General features: G+C 45.4%; 1 protein-coding gene across 3 annotated transcripts in view; it reads left to right on the forward strand.

Moving 5' to 3' along the window:
• Positions 1 to 300: 300 nt before the first annotated feature.
• The window catches only part of PAMR1 (peptidase domain containing associated with muscle regeneration 1), a 58340-nt gene continuing 32891 nt past the window's right edge, over positions 301 to 25749 (forward strand). Inside the window, exons 1-5 of one of the 3 annotated variants that reach the window (XM_054199609.1) lie at positions 301 to 719; positions 12691 to 12867; positions 13629 to 13757; positions 19918 to 20032; positions 25178 to 25395. In XM_054199609.1, coding sequence (XP_054055584.1) covers positions 647 to 719; positions 12691 to 12867; positions 13629 to 13757; positions 19918 to 20032; positions 25178 to 25395 — 712 coding nt within the window. In that variant the 5' untranslated portion in view covers positions 301 to 646. The remainder of the gene's footprint in view (positions 720 to 12690; positions 12868 to 13628; positions 13758 to 19917; positions 20033 to 25177; positions 25396 to 25749) is intronic. The other 2 variants (XM_054199611.1, XM_054199612.1) reach the window with 2 other exon arrangements.

The following is a 25749-nucleotide window of genomic DNA, read 5'->3' on the forward strand; positions in this document are numbered from 1 at the left end:
ACTGCGGAGCAAACTTTTAGTAAGCCTCCTTCATTCATCTGCCCCACCATAGAAATGCACGTCTATTTTAAGCACATTGTGAAGTGGAACAGGTCACTCGGCCAGGCTGCCTGCCCGGTCACAGGAGCGTGGGCCAAGAATCCCTCTCTACACCCACCTCATGCCCAGCCCCACCGTCAGGGGAAGCACCTCCGGGATGCATCAACCCCTGCAAGCCCAAAGGGAGCATGTAGAAAGTGCCTCCTTCTGGAGACGTCCGTAACTTCAGCTCACCCACAGCAACCGGGATGACTCATACAAATAGATATTCGCATTTCTGTTTCTTCCTCCTCTACGATACCTTTCTTTCTGAGATGAAAATCGCTATCTCAGAGCTGAGCACTGAGCCAATAAACCCATCAGCAGACAGATCGGCTGCCAGAGTCCAGAAAGGGTTAAGGCAGCAGTTGGAGAGGTTTGGGGTGACGTCGTGCTTCTGGACGCCTGAGAAGTCTCTTGAAGGTAGTTCCCCTCTGGTGAGGATGAGAGCGAGCTGAGGTCTGAAATCCGAGATCCCTTGCAGCCTGGAGCTGGTGAGGTCCCAGTAAAAGCTGTTTGCCTGCTCTCCCTTCCCAAGCAGTCACATCGCTGCACCGGCCTGGGCAGTATGGAGCGAGCCCCCTGGACACATGTAGGACTCACTCTCCTCCAGTTCCTGCTCATCTCCTGCTTGCCAAGAGGTACAGTAAGTGAGCGTGTGCGTTACCGGCACGGACGAATGAGTCTCTTTCCTTCAGTGTGGTCACAGGGTTTTGATCTCATGTGCTGCCAGGGAAGCAGAGAGATCTGCAGGGATGGTAATAATAGAAAGAAGGGGCTCTGTTTTATTTATTTTTTTCTTGCCGGCATGGAGTGTGTGTGGGGGAGGTTTGCCCAGGGATGAATTCCAGGAAAACTTAATAGCCTTAAAGAGAAACAACTGGCTGAATTTGTTTGCCAATGGCCATCAAGAAAATGGTATGCAATCACTTCATTTACTACTGCTTTTTTTTTCTCTCAACACTCAGTGCTAAGGAAATGATGATAAAAAGAGGCATTTAAGTCTCTGAATTGTAAAGCGCAATTTGTTTAGTTTGGCAAGACAGACTTTCCTCTCCAGCCCCAACACCAAAAATGAAGGCAAGGAAGGAAAAAAGTGAAGGAAAAAAAGAAAACAAAAGCCACACATTGTTTCCAATCTGAGCTTTAGTTCTGCCAATATTATCCTTTCGAAGGGGAAGCCTTGTTAAAGCAGAAGGATCTTTTTTATACTCAAGCCTTGCTCTAGTTTCTGCTGAACCAGCATGTATGCTTACTTCTTGATAAGGTTAAGCAAAAAGCATTTACTGTTGAATGCAAATTTGCTGTTGTTATGGCCACGAATGCGGTCTGTTTACACCTGGAGGTGGCTGAAGCTGCTTGCAGTAGCTCGCTGTCAGCATCGCAGGCTGCTTTCTTGGGAGTTGCAGCCCTAAGGACTGGGAGGTGAGGTGCCCTCAAATCACTTACACTTCAAGCTGCCACAGATTGTGGCTCTCCTCGCAAGGTAGGCACCTCTTACCAGGGGAGCCGTCAGGTATGCAGGCCCTCTGATTGCAATGGCTATAAATAATCAGTGTCAAGGACGGCACTTCAGAGTCTGCCTCTCCAGGGGCCACAGCAGAGGGTCTGCCTGCCTCTGCAGTGTCCTTCCCTGCCAGCCCCTCAGGGCCTAGCGTGCAGGTGACAGGTGGTGACCAGGGACATCTGCCCATCAGGCTGGCCACCAGCACCTGCAACTGTACTGGGGGACTAAACTCCTGACAAAGTCTCCCCCTGGGGCACGAGCACAGACAGTTTCTCCACACTTTTGTCCCACCTGAACTGACTTGTGCCCATGGTGGCTTGTCCACAGCCATGTGCCACCTTGCACACTGGCCAGGCAAGGTGGCTCCATGACACCTGCCTTAGCAGCACAGAAATAGCGCTGCTGGTGGCAAAGCAGCCCTAGGCATGGGCTGTCAGCTGTAGCTAGGTGGGAAACAAATCTCTCTTGCTGTGGGGGCAGCACATCTCTTTCATGACAAGAAGCTGGCCCGCAGAGCAGGCAGGCACTGGACTGCTAGGAGCCCACTCGGAAGCAGTGATGAGGGGAGGCAGGAGGAGGGACGATGATGGGCAATAGGACCTGAGGGCTGTGGGTCTGCGAGCTTGGGAGGGAGGATGCTGGTCCCCTCCAATATCAGTTCCTCATGTGCCAGGAACAGTGCAAGAAGGGCCTGGGGGACACATGGAAAAAAGCTGTCCCCTTCAATCCCTCTCCTTCCTCCTCGTGCCTCCCTTGGCCTGCTGCTGGTGGAGGGGTGGCACAGGCACTTGCCCAGCACACAGCTGGCAGCATGAGGAGGGGACTAGGAGCTCCCCTCCAGCAGTGGTGGGAGGGGCATTCAGAGTCAGGGTAGCAATTCAAAAGTGCTGTGGCCTTAGCATGTCAGGGCAGGTTGGAAAATAACATTTTGCCTCCTCCCCACAGATGTATCCAATTTTTATCCATATTTATCACACCCAGTTGCACAGGGCCTGCCTCAAGAGTTGGGGGCAGGAGTTGGGGAGGTCTGGGAATTGATTTTGGAATAAACTTGAAGTGCAAGTGACTCATATTTCCTTAAAAATATATGTGTGTTTCTGCCTATCTAAACCCTTCCCAACCTCTCTTCCCCTCCCCCTCCAGCCTCTGTCTAGAGAAGTGAAGGCCAGATGCACTCAGACGCATCCAGATGCATTCAATCTTAGCAAATGGGTTACTTCAGTTCACATGTTTATGTTCCTAGCATGGACAATGGGAAAGAGACTTGCTTTTTATTTTGGACAAAAGCTGAAGTTCCTCACTCTCGACCCCAAGGTCACCTCAAGGGCACTCCCAGGAGTCCCTGCAAGCCTGCTGGTGCCCAGGATTTGGCTTTCCATCACCTCAGAGGGAGCCCTCACCACTGCAGCGCCGTGCAGGTGCTGCTGGCAGCATGAGCTCCCTTGGGGTCATGGATGCACCTCTCCTTCCTGCAGGACCAGAGTGCAGGGGCATACAGGGAGGGAGGCCACAGGGCAGGGTGGCAAGCTATCAGCAGGGACAGAGGGCTGGCAGCCTAAGGGTATCTGCAGTCCTTGGTTAGGGCTGGACTACACACCCCGGAGGAGCTGCGAGGAGTAACATTTGAGATGGAGGCTCAGGGGTTTTGCTCCTGTCTGTGTGGACTAGTTCTATCTGGGCAACATGAACTGCAAATAAACCGCCAATATGTTCCCAGGTCTCACACCATTACAGCAAGCAAGCACTCAAGATGGGTCCAGCACCACTCCTCCATGTTTATAACACAAGCACATTTTCATGTTATGTGGTCATGAATTTCAATACCGTTGCTGCTGCTTCTCCACAGATGCCCAAATATTCTCCCCTATTGCAGAAGTCCGGCTTTGCCCCCCAGACCCTATTAGCAATGGCTGGGCTCTCTAACATCATTGATGTTGTCACTAACTCAAAAGTGCTACATTCATTACCTGTTCCTGTTCCTTGTCTTGCAGCACAGAGAAAACAAAATCACTTCCTGATCACACTAGTATAATTTTTCCAGCCGGAATAAACTCCTCTATCCCAGAAAGAAATCAAGGCCTGAAGGGTAATGTGACAATCTCTGAGTTTTAGCCTTGCCCTTATCCTGTCACAGCCCTTCTCGGATAAAAACACAAGGCCACAGTGCTGATAATAAGATCACAAATGCCAGCTCAAAATTATAGAGAAGAAACCGAAGGAGGGGGATGTTTAGGGCAGACTTCTTCAGGTTGCTTTAGATGCTAAAAACATCTTGGCTAGTGGCACAGATGGCCTGTAATTTAAATCCAACTATGACAAAAAGAGAGAGTAAAAGGAAGCTGTGTGGTGTTTTGAAGGCAAGGGGAAGATGCATGCAGAGGAGAACGGGGTTTAAACTGGAACTGGGTCTGAAATGTGGTGAAAGCATGAACACACGATGCAGCTCTCTGGGCCTGTGGCTCAACCAGCCTGTGCCTAAAGGGAAAGGAGGGGATATAAGGGCATCTTGGTACAAGGCAATGGGGAAAGGAGTGGAGTTTTTGATTCCGGAGGTTTGGAGTATGCCTCTATTTTGCATGTTACAGCTTACCATCAGGGAACAAGGGCTGCTGAAATGTAGGGAGAAAGGGAATGGGAAGTTTCCAATAGGAGCGAGCATCCTACCCTAGAGCTACCTGTCAGTACTCTCTGCAGCAGTGGGTAGAGCAGCCAAGAGGAGGGGCTGCAGGGCACGCAGGTTTATTGAAAGTGGAAAATGGCGGGAATGACGCAACCGGTTGGGCATCACAACTGAGGCAATGTTGGCTGAGGGGCAGTGGGATTACTGAGGCTTTAACAGTCTTAGAACGACCAAATTGACAATCCTGTTTTCAGTTAAGACTGGAAACAGAAAATCCTAGAGCTATTTGTGTTAATGCTGGTGTTGCATTAACCCACCGTCATACAGTTTAGATGGGCAAAGTCTAGACCTCACAAAGAGGAAGCACAATTTTTATTTGGCTTTCCTTTTACTTACACCAAGATACTTGATTTTTAACATGGACACAGCAAAATGAGGCAGCGTGGAGAGAGATACAAGCTTTGGAAGTCACATGGGAAATCCTGTTAAGGACCTGATGGAGACCTCAGAAATAATTTTTTTATTGAACTAATAATTTTTCTCTCCTTGCAGGAGAAGTGTTGTGAGTTTATGATTTGATTGTCATAGCATAGCTAAGAATAGAAGCTTACAAATGTAAAAAAGGCACTACTGTAAAAGCACAATGAAGCAAACCTATGGCCTATCAGGAACAACATCAGGACTATTTATTTCTGAATTTATATCTACTAAACACTACATGACAACAGTAAACCTGGAATAAAGACCCTCCTATTTGAAAACATTAGGCAGACCGGAATTCCTGAATCAAAGGAGAATGTGCATTAAGATTTTTTTCTCTGTGAAAAATGATCTGAATTGTTAAAAAGGTAGAGCTTAAGACAAGAGTGGCCTTATCCAGCAGAACACGGTTGTACTTACACTAGACAGGTTTTCAATGCACTTCTTAAACAGAATATTTTTCTGTAGTAGCTTAGTCTGCTTTCAACACAATCCTGCACTTGGCACTTAAAAAGGACAGTTGAGTTAATGCACATTTATTAAGTGGACACATTCACCTTAGTATAGTAGATTTCCCCCCGTGTTCATCCACTGGTTTTGATTTTTTAAAATAGAATTCCTTTTCTTCCCCTCTTCCCCCCCCCCCCCATCTCTTACTGCTGTGTGAAAGCATACACTAATGGCCAGGAAAGGATGCTAATGGACTCTCTAGGAGAAGCAGTCTAATTATGCAGCAAAGGTCTGCAACCCATAAAGAAAACACACTGAGTAAAACTAAAACGGGGATGTATTTTAGCTCCTCCTTTAATTATCCCAGCTGCTAAAAAGAATAATAGGTACATGATTTCTAAAGAGAAGCAAGTGTTTTTAGAGACAGCATTATCCCTTCCATCCTATTAACACATCTATTAGGAAAAAAGGCACGATTTGCACAATAGGTTATCTGAGGCAAAAAGAGGTTAAGAAACCTGCAGTTTCCTTCATTGTTAATGGTTTGGGGTACACCGTTTTCCAAGAGCCCCAGTAAAAGCATCTTAAAGGGAACAAACCTTCCCTTCCAAAGTCTATTTCTCCGGGCCTTAGTGAAATCAAAGAAGAGTCTTACTATTCATCACAATAGAGAGTCAGTTTCACCCAATATGTTTCTCATTTCCAGCTGACAAATTCTAGATCTCCTGTGTGCTCAGAGTTCTTGTTGTTAATGTTAACGTCCACACACATGATACCTATGGGCTGGGGCCCAGCTTTCATATCCATGCAATGACAGTAGAGCTGAGTAAGAAAGGAGCAGGATAAAACAGTAATAAACAGGAGACAGACCTAAAGAAAATGTTAGCTATTACTAGATTTCACCTCTGTTGGAGCTATTTTTTCTTTAAATGAGAAAGCTTCATTTCAAAATTATTACATGGCCCAACACGCCCTAACAAGAGCCTTAAGATATTTGCTCCTTCAAAATCAAGTGCTCGTTTCTTCTGCAGAAGGCAGTAATTGTTATTGAGCATCATGCTTAAAAATTAAAATACAATCAATTAAAAAGGGGCATATTCTCATCAGAGGAATATGAACTGGTTGAATAATCACTTTGAAAAAGCCATACTCTATCAATTCTAATTTTAGAGACATATCTGTTCATATCTGCTTTTATTTACAATGCACTGTTAATTCGTACAGCACTTTTCAAAGCAATTTGAAATAATGCTTCTTTGAGCCTAAGTAATGTCTTACCAATGTGCTGATGGATAAATTGAGGCAGGGAAGGAGAACTCATTTTTGCAGGATAACAGAATGGACTTGTAGGATGGCAAGTTACATCAGTTTAGACCAAGATACGGATGTCCTTATAAAGCACTTTCTTTCATCTTTCAGGAGTTATGATAAATATATACATCCCTCAGGGTCCTAAGGTGCTCTTACTTTTGGAGGGCTGTAGAGCACATGTAGGTTGTAAATTTTTTCCGCCCCCAAGGACAGATGGAGATGGCAAACTGTTTTTCTGCTGCATCAGTCCTCTGATCCCTCCACATAGCAACTAATGGCAGCACAAAGATAGAAGTGGGTATGGGAAGCCAGGGAGAGAAAGGAGGAAGGTGTCCCATCTCAGCAGCAGCATGGGCCTATATCGGCTTAAAGTGACTTGCAGCCTAAAACAGTCATTCTTCCAAAGAAGTGTTAATTGGTGTAATCAGGCTTGCTTCAATTTACCTTAGTTATTAGCCTTATAATTTTCCCAGCTCTCAGACCTTTGGAACAGAAATCCCCTTTCTTTCTAGCAAGGTATCTATGACTGACAAATTCACCATGGCAAAGTGTGCTGAAGCTGAAGTTTTACCATGATGAGCTGCCTAACCCACCCCTGAGGCAGCAATGTGCTTGTGAATTTGTTCCCGAATCACCAAAGCTTTAAGCCTGACCTAGTAAGATAAACCAAAATTGAAGCTGGTTTACTTGAATATCCCAAGGTACAAACTGCAGTTGGTTAGAAGCTCACTAATATACAGATCACACTTTATTTGTTTCCACGCCCTCAAACCCTTGCTCACAGGTTCCCCATAAACAACCTCCCTGAAAATGAAAGCTAATAACTCACTACATTCTCCACCACTGTCTTACATTTCATCTACATGAAAGGTCTCTCTTCCTCTTCCCTTATTTCTTTTTTCTTTATATGGCTGATGAACCTTTTGCTATTATTTTAATTTCCTTTGGAAGGTCAAACTCAGCTTGGCTTTTGGCAGTTTTTCCTTTGTTCCTGAGCTCTAAGGCATAGCTTGTTATGATGATCAGTCTGTTTTTCCATCCCTGATAGGTCTCTGCTTTTCCCTTGACTGGGCTCATTGTATATGCCACAGGATTCATCACTATCCTTTCCAGCAAACCTTGTAGCGAATAGAACTAGTGCTTTAAGATGGTTTATCCTTGCAGCTATTTTTTATTACTTGGGCATGCTTTTTAAACTCAGTGGCATAAGAACAAGTAACACATTTCCAGTCTTCAGGGTGAGTGCTAGTGGAGCCTTCACTTATCTTACAAGGAGACTTCTGTCTTTTCAGAATGGTGCAGTAAAAACTAGCCTTTTGGAAGGTTGCATTTCCACTCAATTTCAAACAGCGTTCCTGTCAAACTTCCGTCATGAACCTTCCCAAGTACTAACAGAAGAATTTCTTGTGTGGTTTTTATCACCTCATTTTCTGAAGTCCTACAGTTTGGAATAGGAAAGTATTTGAGGTTTAGTGAGGATGGAGATGGCTGAGTCATATGTGTGCCCAGACAATGAGGGTGATAGTAAAAACAGACACACTTGTGTCGGGGAGATGATGATCACATTGCTAACTGTTCAAGTCCCTCTGCTGCACACCAGGCTGACCAAGCACACCTTGGCCAAGAAAGTCAGCACATTTTGAAAAGGTGAAGCAAAAATAAGAAGTTAAAAGGGAATTCTGGGCCAGAGAAATTGAGGGATGTGGGTGAGCCTGGCAAGTCAAATCAGAGCTAGATTTGCTGCAACTTTGTAAAGTGAATGACAGTAGAAGCTTGATAGTCCATCAGATTAAAACTATTTACCCTTGAAGCTATTGCAGCACCAGGAATAACTTACTTGCACTCCTTCCCTTCACTGGCTTCTGCATGTTCGTGGTACAGAGGCAGGCAGACAAGCATCACTTTTAAAAATGCAAAAACACTGATTCAAGTCAAAACCAAGAGCAAACGCTTTGCCTTTGCAGTTTTGAGGATCTGTGGAGAAACTGAAGTCCTGTTACTGACAGGGGAAGTCAGTAAGCATTAAACTACTCAGCAAATTGGCTGTGCGTTTCATTCGGTGCCAGCTTCTCTGTAGATGTTCTTCACGTCTGCTTTTCAGCACCTCAGCTCCCAGTGCACGCTCAGTGGAGACCAGAGCAGGATCAGCCGTCTGTGTGGAGGGGTCCCACGTGGTCCTGCTGTTATCTTCTCCTTGCTGCGACTTACCACCCATGCACAGGTCTTAACAGAGGAAGCTCAGGGCCCACCTGTTAGTGAGGAGGGCTCCCCAAAGTGAGGAGCCTTTGGCTCCTCCAAAGCCCTAGCTCACCACTGGGGAGCAGGGGAGATGGCAGCATCGCTTTGGTGAATTGCCATCACTGTAACTCAACCCTCGGAGTGATGCTGCAAACAGGGAGGACGTTGATTGGAAACATCCCTTCCTACTGCTGTCTTACAAAATCCATCACTGAGAGACTTGAGGATCTGAAATGTGCTACAGGGAGTAGGCAGTCTCGCTAGGTGCAGATGTTGGCAAAAAGTATGAATGTGTTGCCATCTGAACCTGGAAATGCATGAGAATTACCAGCCACCCATGTATGCCTCAGTCTTCGTCTCCCACCTCACTTGTCCCTCAGGGTGGACTGAAGGCATTGGGTGAAATGTTGTGGTGTGCTCTGCCAGGCTCCTGAGCCAAGATGGTGTTCCCTCTAGCACCTCCCCAGAGGTTTGTGTCTGTACCCAACACAGACATTTCTTGCTTGGTTTCCATGGTCTTGAGTTGCTTCCATGTGTGCTTTTTATGCCTAGATTTAATGAGCTTTTCTTCCATGATTAAAATCCCCTAAATTAATTACCGGTTTATTTGCCTGTCTAGAGACTTGTTTGTTCTTTTCAGCTAAATATTTTGCATGGGTTGTCAAGCAGCTTCTTCCTGCTTCTCCCAAAATAAAGTAAAGCCACTTTCTGGACTATGTTTGATGCTGGGAGATGCAGCCACTGTCTACAAGCCAGGCTGCCTGCTTTGGAGGATTATCAAAGTCCAGCCCACAAAGCACCCCGCAATTATCTCTGCCACAGCTGGCCAAGGCCTGGCTTACAGTATTTTATTCAGTCAATAAATCTCTCCCTGCTCTTCTCTGCCTCCTTCTCTTCTGTTGGGGTAATAATGGCCAAGTGTGGGTGTGGGGAGCTGCCAGCAGTTACCATTCCCCAAACGCACAAGGGGGAGCAGGGTTATGTCTCTCCCTCCCTGGAGTTCAGGCTAAGCTCGGTAACACAAACAAACATTCATTACACATGCTAGCATCTCTGTGCATCAGCCTTTTAAACTTCTGAGGGAAAGATACTTATGCAAAACAAAAGGGATCCTGTCATTATTAGAGGTGCATAAAGTCTTCACACAAATTTCTTTAAAGAATAGCTTTTACAAAAAGCTTTTACAAAAAATAGCTTTTACAAAACTTCAGAATAATAGATTTAATGGTTTCTGTGAAGAAAATCCCAGAGAGGAACACTTAAAAAAAATCTCAAATCCACAAATTTCCTTGTCGAGGCTATATGTGTTGCCCAAACTGCAGCACCTGAGAACCTGAAAGGTAATTACATTGTCAGAAAACCAAAAGACAGTTTATTTTCATTGTCTTGGTTCAGACAAGGGCAAGAAGTGAGCAAACAGCATTTCTAGGAAGCAGCAAATGTATTTTTACATTCTTTAAGGGCCAAGATCTGCTGCTCCCATCTTAACATTAAATATTACCTTAAAGTCAACTTACGCTACAAATACACCCATTTGATTCACCAAGAATAAGTGTGGTATCTGTTTTTTGGCCCCATTGTGTACACAAGCTATACATGTAAAAATAAATATCTATAAGCAGACACACATTCCCTCTACACACAGACAAACACACGTGTAGTATTTTATGGAAGCATAGAGAAATTTAGGTTGAAAGGGACCTCTGGAGGTGATCTGGTCCAGCCCGTTTCTCAGAGTTGTGTTGTTAGCAGCCTTACCTTGCCAGGTTTTGAATTCCTGCAAGGATGGAGACATGCGTTAGTCACCCCAGTGCAACTTTGCCTGTGAACATTTGGATCATTTTACAGATAGCAATTTCTCTTGGGGAATTTATACATACAACCCAAATGGATATAGCTATTTTATTAATAAGCTTTAGCAATCTTGAGAGAAATTAGATTTCTAGCTTGAGTTGGGAAACATGAGAATTTGAAGGAAGCTTTGCAAAAGCTCCTGAGTGTTGAGCAGTTATTCATTACTTGGACTTTGAGGAATCCTCCTTCAACAAGAAGTGAGACCTCCACCCCCATACATCACAGAAAGAGCTATTTTCAGTCATGTATGGTGAGATGTGTCAAACTGAGTGTCAGTTCTAATAAGATAATTAGACACGTGTAATCAATTTGCTCTGGAATCTGAATCAGATACAGTTCATAGATAAATGGCTTCATTAAAAAAGAATAATAGCCATAGGTTAAGAAGTCCCAACTTGGCCAAGTTGATTGACTGCTGTTCTGGGAATTAGAAGGCATGAGTTTGATTCCTGGCTCTGCTGTTGTTTTTCTCTGGGACCTTGAGCAAAGTCACTTCACCTCCCTTGTTGCTTCAGTTTCCCATCTGGAAAAAGGACTTTGTAGGTCTACAGGCAAAAGGCTATATAATTGCTAAACACTAAGGCTATTTTTATGCAAGAATTTATTATTGGAATAAAAAATTACAGAACCTTACTGAATGACAGAGGTGGTTTTCTTTTTCTTTTTGGAATGATTATGGAGGCAAGGAGGGGGAACAGGGGAATAGTAAGGATTAGCACAAACCGCCTCCTGGTTTCCAAACTCAGAGTGGCAGTGGACTCTCCCCAGTCAGTACACCAGGCACAAGGGAAAGGCTCAGTTCTGAGGAGCATGAAGGGCTGAATTTCATTTCCCAGCCAAAAGGAAAAACAATAAGAAACAGTTTGGTGGTCACTTCTATATGTAGTCAGTAAATATCATTAGGAGAAAAGATAAGCTTCCAGGAACCAGGCTTCATGAGGTCATGAAGAATCAAGTGAGACAGTGGGGCAAGGTTCAATGGTAGGGAGCTCCAGCAGACACAGTAATTAGGTTATGAGGCGCAATGAAACAAAAAGCAGCAGTGTGAGAAGGGAGCCAGGTACAGTCACGGACAGGAATGCTGCACCTTAGAGATGTATGGCTTGTTGCAATGACAAGGCAGCCCTGTTACTCAGAGTTTAAAACAAAAGGAAAAAGGATGTTACCTAACCACAATGAAAGAAAAAAAGAAAACAGGGGAGGAGAAAGGGAAGAAGAAAGAGACATCTCATTATGTTTCCTTCATGTCTCATCTTTCTAGTCTGCACTCTCTCTTTTTATCATCAAACTCCATAAAAGCACCCATCAGGTCTGTCAGCTGATTAGGAGACACACTGACAGCACTGTGCACTCATTAGATTTCATTTTGTAGAATTTAGTCAGGATGCTGTTGGAGAAAGATGGGATCTGCACTTACTGTGGCAGTCTGGAGTCACAATCTGAGGTCATTTCCTAAAAGGGCACTTCCAGCATAGCTTAAATATGATCATATGATGTTATGCTAAATAATAAAAAGATATTAATAATGCTACCATATGAGAAATGCCAGAAAACCCAAACTTTTAAAATAATGAAAAATCTTGTTTCCTTTGGCAGTGAAGCCGAGTGTAACACTGCGTGCTTCTGAGTGAAAATAGGGAGTTAAACCAGCTAAAACCCAGCCTCAAAAGTGGCTTTTCCTCGTGGACGCTCTAGACTTCAAGACTAGCAAATTCACAAACAGAAATACAACTAAAATATGCTGTTATAGTTTAAATAATCTATACTGCATATAAGGCTGTAAATCAATACTGCAATCTGAGTAAGAGATTCTCATGTGACGTCATCCTCTGTAGTTTTTTTAAACTATTTTTCTCACCACAGAAGTGGGAAGGCCTTGCAGTCAAAAGACTGACGTGAACATATTCCTTCCCTCTTTTCTGTTTGCCTCCTCTGGCTGGCACTGCAAAGCTGCCTGGGTGTCCTTTAGACACCCAAACCAAGCTAACGTTTTGGCCACATGTTACCATGTAGTTTAGGATTTCCTGGGCCAAAGACCTTGGCCAGCCTCATGCCACACATGATCTGACAATTGCTGAATAATAGATCCTGTCAATCCTCGGCAGATAATGGATTATTTCCGTGTGTCCCCCTCTCTGTTCCCTGCTTGCAGAGTACACAGTGATCAATGAAAACTGCCCAGGCGCCGAGTGGAATATCATGTGTCGGGAGTGCTGCGAATACGACCAAATTGAGTGCATCTGCCCAGGACAGAAAGAAAGAGTGGGCTACACAATCCCCTGCTGCAGGAACGAGGAGAACGAGTGTGACTCCTGCTTAATCCACCCAGGTATGCTTAGGGCCACACTGTGTTCACAGCAGATCTTTGGCCAAGGCATCAGCACATAATGGTAGCTGCTGGGCAGGGGAGCAGTGAGGGCAGGCACACCTCCCTGAGGCATGGGATTGCCCCACATCTCCTCACGAACTCCCTCTGTCATTCTGCTGACAGTAGCAAGACACTTGGCCAGGTGCCCGTGCAGCAGCTAGCATCATCGCCAGAAAAAAACCAACCACTTTCTACCAGCAGTGTTGTCCACAGGGTGTCTTGGACAGGCTTGGGAGCTGCCAAAGGGTGATGTTGCAGCTGGCTTCACACAAGGAATGTTTCGTAGGTGCTCTGGGATGATCTGCATCCCCAAGCCAAGAAAGGAGAGATGACTCGGAACTCCGACTAGCAAGGAGGAAAGGGCAAAGTGAAAGGCAAGAGCAGGAGACAGGACCAGGTTAGAAGACATCAGAATCACTTAGGATAGGACTGAGTGGCACCAGCATCCACATTCAGACTCCTGAGAGAGGCGTTTACAGTCAGAGCAATGAGATTTAGAGCTTTGGGCGAGTCAGGCTGGGAGTTTGACTCCAAATTTCAGAGTCTGAACTGCCTAGGGTTTGGGGGTGGAGGTTGGGTACAGTTCACAGCGGGGAAGCTGTCAGCACCACAGCAGTCACTAACATCATTGGCATTTTTTGTGGGAAAGAGAGACAGGCTGCTCTTCTGCCCACAGGACAATCCACTTTGGCTTTCCTCTAATGCAGTGGCTCTCCTTTCAGGCTGCACCATTTTTGAGAACTGCAAGTCCTGTCGCAATGGCTCCTGGGGAGGGACACTTGACAACTTCTACATCAAGGGGATCTACTGTGCAGAGTGCAGAGCTGGCTGGTACGGAGGGGACTGCATGAGTAAGTGTCCTACATGGGCAGGGAGGCATGTCACAGATAGCGAGCGGTGGGACAAAGCCAGAGCCATGCTGTGCCTTTCCAGCTAGTCCTGTACGGTGAGTCTTTCAAGGGGCACAGGCAGGAGAGAGCTAACACGACCAGGCAGTAAGCAGATCTGCACTGGGGAAAACTTCTCTCCCAATGCTCATATGCTAAGGATTGACCTGGGCCCCAAATCACAGGAGGTTACGACCCTACTAAATTTCTGGTTTGTTTGGGTTTATTTTAAAACTTTAACTACTGTGCCTCTGGAAATCTCTATTCTCAGCATTTCTTGGACATATTTCAGCATAACTGATTCCCCAGAGGCCTTCACCAAAGCATAAACATTTACAAGAGCAACCACTATATCAAAGGGCTTCTGCTCTGTCCTTCTTCAACCCCTGGGCTGCAGAACTAGCCCTGAGGAAGTCCCAGTGCTCTCTTCCTCCTTCGCACAGCTCCAATGCACTCCAAGGCAGCTCTGGAAAACAGTGTCTTGCAACTGCTAACAGTGCCGTGATGGACCAGGAGTGTTTCAGGCTCTGGTAGCAGTATCTGAAGGTTTTTTTCCCAACAGCATACAAAAGCTCCTGCTTCTTGGATTTTGCTAAGCTTTTGGTCCCAATGCTATCTTTCAATTATGAATTCCATAAGCTAATTGGATGCAGTTTAAGACTAATATTTCCTTTACCAGTTTCCCACCGGTGAAGGTATAGCCTTTCATCAACCCTCTTTCAATTTTTGTTGGCTGTCTCTTTGTTCACATTTCACTGAAAGGGATGAAAGCAGAGTCTGCTTTCTCTACTCTGTTCTGTCCATTATTCTACACACCTTAGTCTTGTCTCCTCTCAGTCACTGATTTTAAAGCAATGATTGAACCTGATTTCCCAACAAAGCCCATGACCATTCAGGAGCTGAAAGCAAAAAAAAATAAAATCATTGCTTCAAATGGCAGAATATGAGGAATCAACGTTTCAGCAACAGGATTAACTCAACCTTGGTGCTTCAGAAATTGATAAACTTCCGTAAGTTGAATCCCTTGCAGTTTATGATGTGATTTCTAATAGCACTTTAAAGTCCAGTTTGCTCTGGGTTGATGCTAGAGCTCCCCTGGCACTTTTTACAAGAGCAGGGCCAAGAAAGAATCATTAGCCCATCCTTAGCTAATTAGCTTCCTCCTCTGCCCAAATAGATCCCTTACCTACAGTTTATTTCAGCCTGCTCTGCCAACTCGTTTTTTAAAGCAAATACACCTTCATGCTGGAGTCTGTTCTGACATTTTTGCAATACTGAACTTTTGCAAAGATGTGTTTTTCCTACTCTCCTTCCTTGCTCTTTTGAGGGAAGCAGTGTGACACCGAGGATGTAGTCTCTTTTGTGTGGTTCTTTGGTACTTCAAAGGCATGGCAGGATGGGCAGATAGTGCTACTGTCTCTTCCACTCTTAAAGAGAAGCACAGGGGATAGCTGTGTTCCCAGCACACTCCTGAGTTCCCCTGCTCTGTCTCTCGTGGCTATCTCACTTTTGGCCTTAGCTCAGGCATGCAGAGACTGCATGTCCATGCAGAGTGCTGGCCTGCAGGCTCACAGCTATGTGGCTTTGGGTCTGGAGGGTGGCCAGCGAGTAGCCTTCGAACGACAGCGCGCATTGGCTGCTGGAGCAGTGGATGTGCTAACACAACTCATTTCGGAGAGTGACAGCCATCTCTCTTTGCCACCTGGCAGGCAGGATCACATCTGGAACTGTGGGAGAGTGCCAATAAATCGCAGAAACACAAGGCAGCGCAACCACAGTAACTGGGGGATGTAATCTGTCTACTTTATCCTATATTGCAAATGCCGGTGCCCTCTGCGAGCAAGTGCGCGGATGGCCCGCAGGACCTGCACTGACCAAGCTGGTCGTTGGCACAAGCCGCACACAAAGCTTCACCCCACACCAGGTCGGCAGCTGCGGGGAGCAGTGTTGCCGCAGTGGCCAGAAAGGAGGACTCCCCCGGGCAGAGCTGTCCCCAGCTGAAGCTTCTTCCCCACATTTTACCTTCTCCTGCCCAGCGAGGCCCGCGTCTACCCTGCCCTCGCGCCGAAAGCAATCGACCCGCAGACTGCACACTCCCCGCCCACACCTGAACGCTTTAGGGCGGTTGCCCAGAGCATGGGCCGGTGCGGCGGAGAGAGCCGGGCGTGTGGGCAAGCAGCCCCCGGGCAACCGGCGGGGCTCCGGGCCAACCCTCCGCCGCTGCCGCCCGGGGAGTGCCGGCCTTTGTCTCCCTCTCGCGGGGCGCGGCACACGTTGCCGCGAAGCACCGGCCCCGGCCTCGGCCTCCTGCTCCCGCGGCCAAGTGCGCCTGGGCCGGCCAAGAGGGCGAGCAGGCACCCCACCAGCTCCATCCCTTCACTACCGGACAGCCGTAACAAAACACCCTGGGCAGGGCACGGCACGGCACGGCACGGTCCGGACTCCCCTCCCGCCGCGCAGCCTCCGCCGCTCAGCCCTCCCGCCGCGCCATTTCCCTCAGGCGCCCCGGCCCGCCCGCAGGCGCCGCGCGGCACCGCTGCCAGGCGGGCGCTAGGTGGCGCACGGGGGCTCCGGAGGAGGACGCGCCCCCAGGCCCGCTCCTGTCAGGCAGATGGGGAAATGGCCGCGCGGGTAGGCACAACGGGATAAGGGCCAGGGATGCAGGACGCAGCCGCGATTTAGCCTATGGGCAGGATTAATGCCTATTTAATACTGCAGTGGTGTGGGAGGGCAGCCGTGGGGCAGGCCCTGGTTACCCCCAGGGGAGCCTGCAATTGTGAGGGCAGGGTGGGCCCTGGGAGCCGTTTCTGGGAATTGCCAGCAAAAATGATGTGCCTGGAGGGCTGTGGCAAGGAAGTATCGTGGGACAGCCCGCGCAGCCATCTAGTTTGTACTGTCTGCTGGCATAGCCGGACACATGCACATGGCTGAAAAACAGCCAAAAGACACCAGATCATTTGGTAAAAAGAGAAATGGTATAGGGTAGTCCAGAGGAATGTTATGAGGAAAAAGCACGCTGAATAGAGTTAATTGGGTACGGGGACATTTCCTAATGGGACTGTTTATTGGATTGGACTATCGTGCTCTAAAAGGCACATCAGAATCTAAAACTGGAAGAAAAATGACCCTGCAGGAACCATTCTTCTATACCCTACACTCCAACAGCGTTTGTCAACCTCCGATTGTCACGTTGCTTCAGAACACCTACTTCATGCAGTCCCTGCGATGAACAACAGTACTTGTTTTGAAGACTTTGCAAACATGAGTGTTTCACATGGCCAACAAGCAACAGGGATCAACAAGGCGTGACAAGTGATAGCTGCCTTCCCGTATCAGCCTGTTTCTGAATACCAGTAACGTTTTTACTCTCATTCTCCTCTGTTCAGTCCTCTTGACCTTTGAAGGAGCCCCACATCGATGCTGTAGCACTTGAACAGCAGATAATGAGTTCTTACTGGAGGTCTCCTCAGGACATCTCCCTCCATCCCACTCCATGGGCTACAACTCAGAGGTCTCCTGAATTGTTTTCTTTTCTGTTACTAACAAGCCTTAGAGGAAATCTTACTGTGGTCCTGAAAGCCGCCTTTTTTCAGGAACAGGAACGGAACAAGGATGTCAACACTCTGCCAAAGTGGATTATTTTTTTGTAAATGAGGCAGAAATTGCCAGCATTTGTGTTTAGGATGTAAATTATTTTTGATAGCTTTCCAGGTCTCCTGCGGATTCGGAATGGGAAGAGAAAAGACTCCTTTTGATCAACAGATGATTGAACTCTTGGTCTGGGGAGTTAGCCTAACTTCTAGAAGGGCTAGAGATACAAGACTACAGATCTGATGTGATTGCAAAGGTGCTTCATGTGGCGAAGGGCAGTAGATCTGAGAACTTTCTTTTGGAGGCGGTCATTGAATGGCTCCTTTTTAGCCTCTGAGCCACGTGCTTTGCTGGCCAAACCTTATTCCTTGGCACCAGTGTTCAGAGAGTTTGGGCTGTACAACTGCAAACAGAAACATGCATTTAGTATGCTGTGCACACAAGTATCTCATTGCACCAGTTCTTTGGCTTTCCTTTGTTAAATGCATCAGAAACTCAAAAGCCCTTCAGGATGAAAGGGTAACTTTCTTTGAGGTGGTCCAAGCTCCCTGTCAAACCATCTAAAGATTTCTAGCAGCTTTGTCTCAGGTTGTTATTGAGGCAGGAGCCAGCAGCAGCACAAGGTCCTGTTTCTTACTGTGGGAAGGAGCATTATCATGTGCACCACAGCGGATCCTGCTGTACTCACTGAATCCTAATATGGTTGCTGGGCACAGTCATTAATCCTTGCCTTTTACAGAGGGAACTAAGCGAGCCACAGAGAATGAAACACTTTTGAGGAACTCTTCTGAGCAGGATTTCTGTTTCCTTGGGTCCTGCTTAATTAAGGGTAACCGAGGGTAAATGAACAAAGAATATTTCATTTGAGCAACACATTCTTAAGAAGAAAGAGGAGTAATTGACCTGCAGTTTTCACGTTTCCCCATAGACCAGATGCAGCAGGAATGATTTCCAGACACTGAGATCAATGAGAACCGCAAATTGGTACTTCACCAAATCAGGTCACTGTCACCCTCTTTTCCCAGAGGAAGGAAGGGCCCTGAGGTGCGTATTAAAACCCACCATTTCAGTAGGAAACATTCATCCTGTGTTAGTGGTTAAAAGTTTAACGTCCCTCTTTGGAAACAGATGGAAGGAGCAGGGCTTCCTGTTGGACTAAAGAGGCAAAAAAAAGCAAGAGAATTGCTGTGGAGGTCTTTTGGGTTATTTGTCTTTTTACTTATCCTCATTACCTGTGGTGCGCAGCCTGTCAGAGTTCCCTGGTTTGGCGATGCTGTTAGACTCATTTGCAATTTCTGGTTTACGGATACAGCCTCATCCCCCAGCAAAGCAACCAGGCTTACCAGGGAATGTAGCCATTCATAAAGACATACTCAGGAGAGTAGAAACTGAGAAATTATCTCTGTTTGGTGCATAATTTTGCTAGCACTTGAATTTACAGATCACAGAAGGTTCTACAAAGATCACTAAACAACTTTCCCTCTTGCACAGAGGAAAATACCATTAGCTATATTTTATAGCTGGGGGAAAGGTAGAGGTTACCAAAGGTGAGAGAACTCTCTGAGCTAAAAATGTTCAGCATCCAAGATGAGGAATTAGGACAACTATCCTTTGACAGCTGCCTAGGGACAGCTGCAGGATAGTCATGAAAAGATATTGCTTCCTCAGTGTGTGACCTTATCTGCTGTTTGTTCAGGTCATTATCTTCAGATGGTTTTCTCAGACTGCGCTCAAATGACCAGAGTATTTCATCTTATTCTGTTACTGGGCACTGAAGTACATTTCATAGTATGGTGAAATGCTGAGAGTGACACAGACAGAGTGGGACAGGAGGAGAGGAAGGATAGGAATGAACCTGAGAGAAGGGATGCGGACTGTGTATTATATATGTGTTACATTAAGTCATTGGTGGAGGAGCTGTGATGGTTATATGTCTCCATTGGCATGGTGTCATTAACATTGAAGGATGATGTGGTAAATCCTGAGGACAAACAGATGTCTTCTCTAGGAATACATCAGCTGTTTTTCCTCCAAGAATCTCCTTGTGAAGGACTTGAAACTATGATGTTGGGTGCAACGGCTCCTCCTCTCATTGTTTTACTCACTTGAGCTAATTCAAATGTTTACTGTACCTTTGGTGCTTTCCTACCATCTTCCTCAGCTTCAGTGATTACACAGGTCAACGTAAGATCCATCAAAACTGTTCTGAGGTGGAGTGTCAGCCAGGTGGGTGGGTGGGCTTAATGAAGCATGGGACAAAAGCTGTAAGAAATGGTTTCATGGGGCTGTGTTGCAAACCAGCAATCAACTAAAACTTTTCTAAGGGTGCTCTTCACCTAGACAATACTCTGAGTCATAACTCTTTATAGCCATAGTGTGGCTGTCCCATTATTTCATATACTGCCTTGTAAGAAAGTGTGTGTCTTCCTAAGCCATTCTGTCTTCTCATTCCAGTGTTTTTGCTATATGTATTTTCTTCAAATGCCTCTTGAAGGTCCCTTATACAGATTTTTTTTCTTCTTTTGCTCCTCAGGGTGTGGGCAGGTTCTTCGGGCTTCTAGAGGTCAGATTTTGCTAGAGGGTTACCCGCTGAATGCACAATGCGAATGGACTATTCATGTTCAAGCTGGATTTAACATTGAATTAAGGTAGGTCACATTGACTTTTAGCCAGTGCTGGTTTCAGATGGATATTGGGGCATGTGGATAACCAAGAGTCAATGAGGCTCAACAGCTGGGAGCTCTGAAGCAGTGAAGGTACTGCCACCACTTTGCATTTGGTACCTCACCTCTTTTCCCTGGTCTAGTTTGTGATAGGCAGCCACTGCACAAATCATCAACACTATGCCTTCAATTTCCCTTTAGGACAGCTGGATGATAAGGAGAGTTTCTCTGATATTGGGCAAAATGTATCTCTCTAGAGGTGTCTTCAAGACCTTGACACCAAAGCACCAAATATTTTCTGAAGAGTGTACTGGGCTGAACTAAGACATTCTTTGAAGAAAAGTTGTAGGAACATTTTGATGTGATGTCTCATGCCAGGAGAGTTGCCGATGGGACCTACCTTGCATTTAGCCTACATTTTCCCTCTCTTATTTTTCTTTCACTCATTTTACCAGCCCTGTCCTTTACCAGCCTCCGTTATTCCTCTTACCATTCCTATGTAATTGGTTCTCCTGCAAGTCATTGCTCCTCTGACCTGTGTATACTTAGACCTGTTAACCCACCGCTGCTGACTCAAGCTCACAGTTCTTGATTGGGTATCCTGCATAGTGCAGGAGAGCCCCTAACTGGGGTAATTAATACTGTTTTCACATGTGTGTAGCAGGGAGCTGACACATGGAGCAGAAAGCTTGGCAGGGGATTGTATTCAAAACCCACTAGCTAGTAAAAAGAGCAGCTAAAGCCTTCACATTGGTATTTCACCAGCTTTGGAACTCAGGCAAAAGAACTATGCTAGATACACAGATTTTTTCCTATATGGTTAAAGAAAGACTTAATATTTAATAAGAGGAAGAGAAATCAATTGAATAGAAAAGAAGAGCTTGTGGCATTCCCACATTAATATTTTTTTTCAGACTTGCAAATGCCAGCCTATTGTGTAGTTATGAACAGCTGCAATTATTGACTGGATAGCATTGGAGAATCTTGGCTCCGGAGAAATGTTTAGGAGACAGGGGAGCAGTGCTGTGAGGAGCAGTTTTGTGTTCTCGTGACACAATTTTGCATCAGTCTCGGCAGCTATGAGCTGTGCATACCTTGTTTTTAAAAGATGTTGTTGGGTAGGTGTATGATTTCCACAGCACAAGCTCAGAGAGGTGGTAACCTGGTAATTTTTGCATTTCTGAATACGGCTTTGTCAATTGTAAGGCTTAAAAAGTGCTTCAGGAGCTACAGGTGTCACCCTGTCTTTACTTTTATGGTGGTGGGTGTGAGAGTGAAATGGATCCTGTGTGTGCACATCACTAGTGAAAGCACCCAACTCTGAGTAAAGAGTTGACAGCCAGGTGGCACCAGGGACAAGGTACAAGAAAGGGAGGAAAGGCAGACATAACAGCAGTACTTGCTGTGGCTGTGCTAAGGAGATTCTCATCTGTTTTCAAGGCAGATGAATGGGGAGTGCTGTAAAGTAAGCTAACAGATGTACTAACTCTTTGGAGAAATCAGACCTCCATTCTAGACCATGAGGACCACCTACATGCATGTTAGGAAGATGTTAGTGTCATGTGAGATCTGTACAGTTCACTCCATTTACCTTTGCTATTACCAGAAGATGTAAAACTTCAATATGAGGGGCATCCTGCAGAGTACCTTTTTCTTTCTCCCCGTATCCATTGTTCCTACAGGCAACCAAACACAATACTAGGCGTCTCCTTGTTGTGACATAACATGACATTCCAACTGTGGAAGTCTCCAAGAGCGAAGCCTGAGCTACCAACTTTCTGTTTTCAGCAATTACATTTATCTGAGCTGGGTAGTGTTGAAGAAGCCTAAACCCCAGTGCCCAGCCTGAGCTGAGCTTGATGTCGGGGTGCCTAAAGATCCCAGCAGATGACATGGCACTTCTAGGAACTGATCAGGAAGTGTCCTGAATGTCCACACTTAATCCTGCCACCCTGCAAGTCAGGAGGCATAGGAGGAAGCCTCCAGGGCAAACACAGAACATGAGGACCTATACCTACCTCACAAGGTAACCCTGGCATGTGTTCTGAATCAGCTGAGGTTTTCAAGGTGGACCACCTCATTTGGCCACCAATGGCCAAAGCTGGCCATTGAGGTACTTCAGCAGTTAGATATTGTGGGAAACAGGTATATTTAGCCTAAGGCTCCTTCTTTAGGCTACCAGAGTCTTCCTCCTGGGTCTGCCATCCATGCTGAATTGTTGTCTTTGCTGCATTTTCATATAAACATGCTGATCCCCTCTGTGGGTGCTAACTCTGCTTAGAGTTGTAACGCACCACCAACGTTGTGCTGAATCAGCACAACTGATAACAAAACAACTCCTTTCTTCATTCTCTCTGTGCACAAATCCTGTTTGCTGCTACTCTGATGGCTTGCAAGGGCAGGGATAGGGACAGTGTGATATAGAGAGGAATGAAGTGCTTTGTCTCTGCTTATATAGGGCAGGGAGATTAAAACTCTCAGGAGCATAAACAAATCTTCCCTTGCTTCAAGCTGTGCCACACAGTTATTTGGGGATTGGCTAAGCAGGGTTATTTTGATAAATGGTACCCAGGTTGTGGTGATAGTTTGTTTTCTCTGCTTTTTTCCAGCCTTATTTTTCTTTGGGTTGTGATGTATAGGCTCCCTCAGCCCAAGCCATTTTAGGGATGTCATACCACAGTAGAAGTAGCTCATAACTTTCAATCATTTTCTTTAATGTCTCAGCAGAGATGCAGTTTTAAGTATTTTCCTTTGTCTAGAAGCTTTCCTTAGATGGGTTGGTGAATGTATTCACGCTGCAGAAACTGATGAAATCAAGACAATAGTTTGCATTCCATTTTGTATTTGATGACCTATAGCACTAAATTAGCATGCTTAGTTTCATAATATCCAAGCGAATTATGATACAGTTACAGTTTCACAGGTGAGGGAACTGAGGTTCATTACGTTGCCTGTACCTGTTATTTAAACAGCAATAGACCTCGTGGTCTGTAAAGGGTCCCGTCAACTGAGCCATAGCCAAGAACTTTTGAAAAGCTTTGGCAGGTTTCCTGACCTGCCAATTCTGAGTCTTAATCATGAGATCCTGTGTCATCAGTACAGTGTATCTGCTTCTGTGCTAAGTTAAATAAAATGCAAATCAGAGCCCCCTATGCCTTTCACATCTGCCACCGTTTTCATGATTTTTTAAAGCAGAGAATTGTTTTTTCTGCTTTCCTCTTGCTTTTCTCTACAATTAAAAACAATATTCTGTGTATGGCACTCTCCTTCTGTGCCTTCACTCTGTGTGAGTATCTCTTGATATTCTTTGTTCAGGAACACACTGCTAGACAGTTTACATCTATAAATAGGACTGCTCCCATTATATGGTGAGGATCCCAGGAATTTTCTTTCTGTACTTACACACATACTTATTTTTAATCAGAAATGTACCAGTTCAGAGAACCAGTAAATAATTTCAGGATTGAGTCAGGATAAACTGTAGCCTGATAAGTGAGACAAAGATAAATGGGTTAATTTGTATTGCTCTATAACTTCCATAAGGGTAGATCCCTGGGGTATGGTCTGCCAGTGAAAGAATGTTTTGAAGATGTAGTGTATAACATGATGCCTGTGAGGATATCTCTGGCAAACCTGACAGAACTAGAATTCAACTTGTGCATTTTATGTAAAGCTTAGTTGAATTAATCTCTCTCTAATGCATATGACAAGTAGATGTCATTTCTTTCTTATTCTACATTCTACCAGAGGATTTAAAAAATGAGGGGCTCTGCTCCATTGGTATAGCTTCCTACAACTGATCATTCATTTCTCTGTATGTAGTGTGTTCCTTATGCTCTAAAACCAATCATATGACCTAAACAAAGGTGACTGAGTGAAGAGGCCTCTTAAGTCAGCTCATAAGTTGTCAAAGAAAGGTCATTCCACATAACATGGGGGCCTCCTTAGTATGGGGGCCTGAGTCCCACGAACAGAAGAGAAGGAAATAGGCTCCAGTACTTTCTTGCCTCTCCAAATGGTGAGATCCAGCAGCAGATACAAAATGTGTCTATTTGTCTCACCTCTTTGATGTGAAAATGCAGTCTTTGCAAACCACCAGGCCCACGCTGTAATATGCAATATGGGAGATTTAGCCAAACCCTAAATACACTTCTGCAGTGCTAGGAGTTCTCAGGAAGACTGAGTATACAACAGTTCATTTATAAAATATTCTGATGAACGGTTAGTAGCATGGCCTCTCCCAGGCCCACATCTTCTCATTCCTATCTGCTGTACCAAGGCTGGGCCCAGCACCCCTTGCCATTCCTTATTCTCCAGAGGCACTTGCTGTTTCTCACTCTGTTTCTCATTCATATTCTGGTGGGATGCTTTGGCTTCGTGCCCTACCGAATTCAAACAGCAGCATATAACATTGCTGTTAACGAACAAGAGCCTCGTGCAGTGGCTGGATCAAAGCTAGGAAAGACAGACATTGTGGGAAAAGGCTGTAAGTATTTCCCTTCTGCATTAGCTCCTTTCCCTTATTTCTGCTCTCAAAAGAAGGGCAAGTGCCAGACATTGGGGATTTATTACCATTTTGCTTTCTAATGCAAAACATGCTGTAATGTTTTGGATTCCCTTTCTCTGCCTATTTCTGCTTCTGTTACATCCCCGAGCTTTCCTTGTACCCCTAATTGCTGACTTCAGAACATTACAATGTAAACAGCTTTTGAGTCTTGGTCTTTGATACTGTTACTTTCAGTACTTATAGCTTTACTTAGGGGAAATAGAACAATTTTTTCCAACAGCCATGATAGAAATATGCCCCCTAGCGTGCCTGAACCTAGGCGAAAGTTCTAACATTGTAATGTGGTTATGGACCTGATGCATGTGAACAGACTGTGTGACTTCAATTTGGACTTCACTGTTCTGCCACTTAAATGCTCTCATGGAGCATCTATGTAGAGATGGGCTGGCTTCCAAAGATCATGATGCAAAAATTGAGATGAATTGCATGGGACTTCATGTGGTTAGGGACTTGTTGATTCATTGAGGGCGGGGAGGCACTAACATAACTAAACATCCAAATAAATCAGAGTCAGGGTGCACAGGTGAGAGTATGCAGTCTGACTGTGTGTCCTTGTTCCCAAGATTTTCCATGCTGAGCCTGGAGTTTGACTATATGTGCCAGTATGACTATGTGGAGGTCCGTGATGGGGACAATTTGGACAGCCGAATAATTAAGAAATTCTGTGGAAATGAGAGGCCACCTCCTATCCGGAGCACTGGGTCTTCACTCCATGTCCTCTTCCAGTCTGATGGATCCAAGAACTTTGATGGATTTCTTGCTGTCTTTGAAGAAATTACAGGTAAAATAATCCGAAAGTGGAACATGCCACTCATTAATTCAATTTCACTAATCTCTTTCCCTGTTTTGCTTCATTAAAAACTTTCATGCTGTGTTGCTGACAGCAACTTACACAAAGTCAGTGCAGTGAAGATTCAAAAGCTGTCAGATGGCATGCGAATGTGAGGTTCTTCCAACAAAGACTGAATTCCTTCTACCTGTACAAAGAACAAGCACATCAGCCAGTACAGAAAAGTGGCCATTTTGTGAGACTTTTCTGTTTGAATCTGAGAACGAAGAGCACAGAAGGAAAGAGAGGAAGGGGCATGTGTATCTGCAGTTGCAGAATTACTCAGTGTTGCGTGCAGGAACAGAG

Source organism: Rissa tridactyla, chromosome 4, assembly GCF_028500815.1.
Source record: "Rissa tridactyla isolate bRisTri1 chromosome 4, bRisTri1.patW.cur.20221130, whole genome shotgun sequence".
Lineage (NCBI taxonomy): Eukaryota > Metazoa > Chordata > Aves > Charadriiformes > Laridae > Rissa > Rissa tridactyla.